Here is a 6000-nt window from a genome sequence, read left to right on the forward strand (position 1 = left end):
ATGTGAAAGACTCATTGCCAGCGGATTTTCGCGAAGCAGACGCTCTCATGACTCATTTAACTGCAAAATGATCTTGGTGCTCAGCAGCCTTGCTTTTACAAGGGGGAGTACTAGTTAAGTTGAGTCTCATGTTGCACAGAGATTCATGCTCATTTGGTGCAGACTGACTTAGATTGATTGAATGCTGGAAATCTGTGTTTCTGAATTTGCGTTTAGGATCATTTCCAAACTTTTGCCAAGTGGTCTCAGAGTGATTGCAGTCTGTTTCAAGACAGGTTGCCTCCCTCCAGGCAATCAAAAGTGTTCATGCTTTTGGTGTCGCAACTACTTGCAGCACTCGATCATGAAAAAATGCAGTGCAATCACCAGCTTTTCTAGTTTTCTAGTTCAATTTTCTGGTCGCAAAGAGGTTGACATGCTGTTTTTACTTTAATGTGACGGAGACAGTCAGTTTGGTTTGGGAAAGGTTCACAGCTTGGATTAAAATACGGCCCTTCACAAAATGAACCATGGTCAGCCAGTGCATTTAGATGCAATGCCACTGAGTCCTTTAAAAGCTTCTATGTGGCATGGTAAGTTTGAAGTGAGCGACAGCCTGTGTGACTCCAAATCATAAATGTGGAGTTTACAGATTTCTGTCCTCTGCTGCGCTCTGTTTTAAAATCTTTTCCTTTAATCCATCGCCTGTCTATATGTATCAAAGAGTGTTTGTGGAGAGAATGTCCCGGAACATTTTGGCAGGGCATCTGTCTGTCGGAAGTTAATTCACACTTCCCGTTCTAATTGGCCTCTCTCGCTGCGAGAACCTGTGACTTCACTGCTCGCGATGTACGGGTCAATTGACCGCCCACCGCGCGCAGCTCGCACTGTTTATTCATACAGGACGGCTTCCAGTGGTGTCAAAGTGAGAGAAAGGCAGCGTTACTTTGAGCGTTTACGGAGCTGAAACTGCACTGGCTGGATTTAATGGTTAATTTAATTATAAAAACACCACTCTTATCTTAATTTAGTCTTTTCTTATTGGCATTTCTGCAGCTTTTAAGTGTCCTTACAGTTTATTAGCTACTTCTCGTGAGTTTAATCCTTTAAAAAAATAATTCATTTAGGGCTATGTCTACTTTCCTGGGGATATATGTGCACACACAGATTTCTGCAGAGATTTAAATACCAAAGCCTAATGATGGATTCAAAATAAAAGCATCCTACTTTAAATAGGATAGTCTTTAAATAAAAAGCTCCTGGGAGCAGTTAGTTCTCTGCTCACCCTCGCTCATTGATTGGCAAGTAAATCTCTGACATGCATGACATGCTGTGGTCTGTGATTCACGTCTCATGGTGTGCTCCTTCTCTTTCAGCTGCACAGGGCCTCCTCCTCCATCAGCATCATCAGGGTCTGAGATGCGGGTGCCGGATCGGAGCCTCTTGGACAAGCGAGGAGGATTTACAAACTCAGAGTCCAATCTATTGTAAAATATGGGCCGAGTAAGGAACCACTCCATGCAAATCAGACTGAAATGAGAGCGAGGAGCCATGCTGCGGAGACCGTGGACGGCTGCTGCTCTCTAGTGGCCAGAGACTCGGGGGGCTCAGAAACAGCTGGAAGGAAGCTGGACTCATCTGAAGTGCGGCCAAACTAATCTCCCGTTTTCTTCTCTCTGATGTCAAAGACTGAAGTGTGAATATTTGCCAGCATGTCGGCCCGACCGTGTGCCAAGTCCCACTCGCCTCAGACTCATTCATTTTCAGCAGACATTCTTTCATCTCGGGTGTTCAGCTCATCCCTTTTTCTTTTTACCCGCTGTAGAACCACACGTTTGAAATCCTGTCTGGATGGTTATTTAATGGGATTAATTCACATTACTTTCATGTTCGGTAATTTAGCATCGCAATTCAAATCTGTACATAGGCTGAAGGTGATTGTAAAGGTAATTCACAGAAGCATTTGAATGTAGGAGGTGGTAGTGGGGAATTTACATTGTAAAACAATTCATAATTAGTTTAATTAAATCATTGAAATTGTGTGATCGCCTTTTAAATTAAGTTTAAGCTTTTTGTTTTCTCAGAGTTTCTAAAAGCAGAAATGATGTGAACAACTCTCAAGATATATCACCTGAAGTTTCCAGCAGCTTCTCTTGTTGTTTCGGATTTTGTTAAAAGGTTTTATTTCTATCTGAGCCACTTAAAAGTACAGCTCTAAACCTTGTCTGTCCCTCAAAAACACCTATTTTTACAGCTTAACTTACACTCAATGGCCACTTCATTATGCATGTCTGATAAACAGCTCATTAAGCATTAAAATTTCTAATTAGCCAATCAAGTGCAAGCAACTCAGGGCATGTAGACATGGTCAAAATGACTTACTGAACATAAGCTCAAACAGAGCTGGACAGTAGAAGATTTGAAAAATGTTGCCTGGTCTGATGATTCTCAATTTCTGCTACAACGTTCAGATGGTTGAGTCAAAATTTGGTGTAACAACATGAAAGCATGGATCCATTCTGTCTTGTACTAACCGTTCAGGCTGCTGGTGGTGTCATGATGTGGGGGATATTTTCTTGGTACACTTTGGGCCCCTTAGTACCAACTGAGCATAATTTAAACACCACAGCTTAGAGCATTGTTACTGACCATGTCCATCCCTTTATGACCACAGTTTACCATCTTCTGATAACACGCCATGTCACAAAGCTTAGATCATCTCAAACTAGTTTCTTGAACATGACAATGAGTTCTCTGTACTCAAATGGCCTCCACAGTCACCAGATCTCTATCCCATTGAGCACATTTGGGATGTGGTTGAACATCAAATTCTAATCATGAAAGGCCAAACCAGTGTACCCAATAAAGTGTCTGGTAAATCACAACATTAGCAACATCAACTCTAGGTAGAAAACCATTTGCAGTTGCGTTTGCCAACAGAAAACAAAATGTGAAGCAATTAGAGGTACTCTCTGAACACCAGACATCCCTGGACGTTGTCCTCTGGGCACTTTTAGAAAGACGTTTCTTTATGTCTAAATTTGTTTAAAAAAATGTAAGTTTAGTAAACATCTACAACACAACCAGCTGTTGTAGCTGTTTGTTCTCCTGCTGCAGAACTGTTCAGTTTTTAGTGAAACTCGCACACAGAAATGACCTGATCCTTGTTCCCAGTGGATCTGAATTCTTATTGGTTTGTGCAATACAGCCAACCAATGACAAGTAACCTCATAAGAGTAAGCCATATTTTGGGATGGATGATGTATTCTCAGTATACTGGTTGCAGTATATTGAGTTTAAAGCCTATAATATATCTGGATAGATGACATCTCATTGCCATTATGCACAATATGGACACTTAGTGAATTTTCTCGTGCCAAAAGCCAAACTTTCTGTCTTTGGAAAGGTCCTCTGAAAAAGCTTTTAGGCCAGGGTACATAATCAAACTGCATCAAATGCTATTATCTGCAAAGCCATTATTTTCTGTCATGGGTTCATCAAGCAGGAAATTAACATGAAATGTTATCAGTGTGAGCCTACTGGTGCATTAAGATGATTAGCAGATCACCAGCTAATCAATAGGCACCGTTTGCAGGAGTGCAGATGTTAACATCAATAAGGTTTTGCATCAGTGCACACAAACACGTGACACTTTTGCTGCTCAAACAGAAAAATCCTTTTGATGGAGCTAAGACTGAGTTTGAAGCTTTTATCTGCCATGTTTTATAAATGGACTTAAACAAATATCAATTTTGATAACTGCTGTATGCAGATTGGACACAAGGTGGCGCCTGAACTCCATCACATACAGTTTTTTGTTCTGCAAGCTGCAGGGGTATTTGTGCATCTGCATCTCTGTCCGTGCAGGTAACACTTAAACCCCCGCGAGCCATCATTTTAGGGATTCCTACCTATAAAACCCGGAGAGCAGTCAAATGGTGGAAGTGGAAGCTAAATTGGCTAGTCATTCATATGTATATTAGGCTGTTAAGTAGGAATTCTGGAGGGAGGGGAGTGGGGGTGGGGGAGTGGAGTGTTTCAGTTTGCCATCTTGGGGAGAAATCAACACACATGGGTGTATGTCCTTTGTTGCTGACATTTATTGATAAAAACAGTACAAAAAACCAACCATTTGTACACATATTTACAAATAATTCAACATTGTCAGCAATCACTCACAATCCTGGCACTGCCATGGTACCTGTAGTCTGCATTTACCACATGTGTATCTTTTGCAGTGAACACATCGCACAGTGGCCTGATTTTTCTTGCATTTGTGTTTGACCTGACACGGTTTTATAGGTAGAAAGGTAGAAGCCTGGGGATGCTAGTGGTAAAGCATCTAAGACGAGATCATAGATTTAAAATGAGCTTTTTTTTTCTTTGTTTGTTTTAATGCTATTATTGTACTGGATTGCTCTGATGCATGGAGAATCTGAGAAAGTTTTTTTCTCTAAGATTTCAGTGACTTCACTGATTATGAATCTAAAAACATCTATTTTTCAAAGCAAAAAGAATTTAGCTTAATACTATCCTCTTTTCAGAGGATTATTCATCCCATTCTTCACACGTTAGCAGATGAACAACACCATCAGAACCTGGCCTGCAGTTAACGAGAGGCAAGGTCTGCATATCATTCAGAAGTAAGCGTATATTTCTGCTTCATTTGAATAAAGGGAAATGTCACTAATTCACCTCACACAGAGCGTGATTTGCAGCTGTAAGGCTTTCCAGGTCAGAGGTCACAGGAAGGAAGGGCTTCCACCTCAGGCACGTGTCGACCTTCTGAGTTAAAAGTGAAATATGTTCCTGAAATGTTTTGTCCTCTCTTCCTAAAAACAAAAAGACAGGAGTGGAGGAATCCTCAGTGACTGCGGAGGTAAAGGGCAGGTCGCCTTCACCAACAGTCTGAAATATCACGGCTTGCCCGGGGCTCGTCATCCTCTTTGATGCTCTGAGGGAGTCTGCGACAAGTCTGTGGTAATACTGAGGCAGAGGAGCGAGGGAACAGGATCGATCAAGCGCTGCTGACTGAATCATTGACTGTGGATAAATCCTCTTCTTTAATGTTGTACTGACTCTCCCATCACATTTCCTCTTTAAAAGGGAAAAAAAAAACATCCACTTTCCTGCCGGTGCCAGGGATTCATTCTCAGTTAATGAGATTTTAATCAGACATACATAACAGCACCCTCCACACTGACATTTAAAGAAGTCATTAAGGTTTGCCTTTAAAAGGTGTTCGAATGTTCTCTACAGTACGCTCGACCCACACATATCCTGACCAGATATGTATTTTTTTAATTATTTTATTCCATCCAATTAAAATTCGGTAAGATACCCTCACATGTTTCTCAAGCTGAAGTGAAATTAAAGATCAAATTAACAATCTGTCATGCCACCAGTCAGATGATCATATAAATAGGCTAAAATATTCCAGAACCAGCACACATTAGCTTGCCCAATGGATACACAAGATACACTGTGTAGAGACTGCACAGTATCCATTGTACACGCTTATACACTTAACTGTAATGTGCAATTTTACACATGTTTTCTTCCAATTAAAGAGTTGTGCCGCCAGATTTCTTTCGTTTACTCCAACATTTGTTTATCATGTAGAAAACACTGAGATGTGTTGTGGAAATTGCTCTTTTTCCCTCATATTAAGGGTGACCTCAAGGATTAAATGTGTTGTTAAACTTCTTTATACTGACAGAAATGGGACTTTTACTGGTCTGAGTTTGAGAGGATGAAACTCACAAACATCCAAACTCCAAGTTTCTATAAGGTCTATAAGACCAGAATCTAACAGGCATTTCTTTAACTGCTAGATTCATTTATACAATTACTTCAAATTAGTTTCTTCCAGCTCTTCAGTCTTCATGATGTGTTTTGCCTAAAACTCATTGACGCACAGAAGAATTAAAACCCACAAGCTCCAGAGCAGGGCCTTACCTGGCAAAGCCATCTCAGCAAACTGTCAGACATACTTTTGAAGAAGTCTTTGTATTTATTTAT

General features: G+C 40.7%; 1 protein-coding gene across 1 annotated transcript in view; it reads left to right on the forward strand.

The window, feature by feature from the left end:
- LOC147301967 (fibronectin type III domain-containing protein 4-like) overlaps window positions 1-3969 on the forward strand; it is a 62320-nt gene extending 58351 nt beyond the window's left edge. The window contains exon 7 of the mRNA XM_086282248.1: window positions 1356-3969. Within this exon, the coding sequence (XP_086138374.1) occupies window positions 1356-1397 (42 nt within the window). The 3' untranslated portion in view covers window positions 1398-3969. The remainder of the gene's footprint in view (window positions 1-1355) is intronic.
- Window positions 3970-6000: the final 2031 nt, after the last annotated feature.

The sequence above is a fragment of the Aulonocara sp. 'chitande type north' Nkhata Bay genome, linkage group LG23, assembly GCF_057382095.1.
Source record: "Aulonocara sp. 'chitande type north' Nkhata Bay isolate Kocher_YH1m ecotype deep benthic linkage group LG23, A_spYH_male_GT1.1, whole genome shotgun sequence".
Classification (NCBI taxonomy): Eukaryota; Metazoa; Chordata; class Actinopteri; order Cichliformes; family Cichlidae; genus Aulonocara; species Aulonocara sp. 'chitande type north' Nkhata Bay.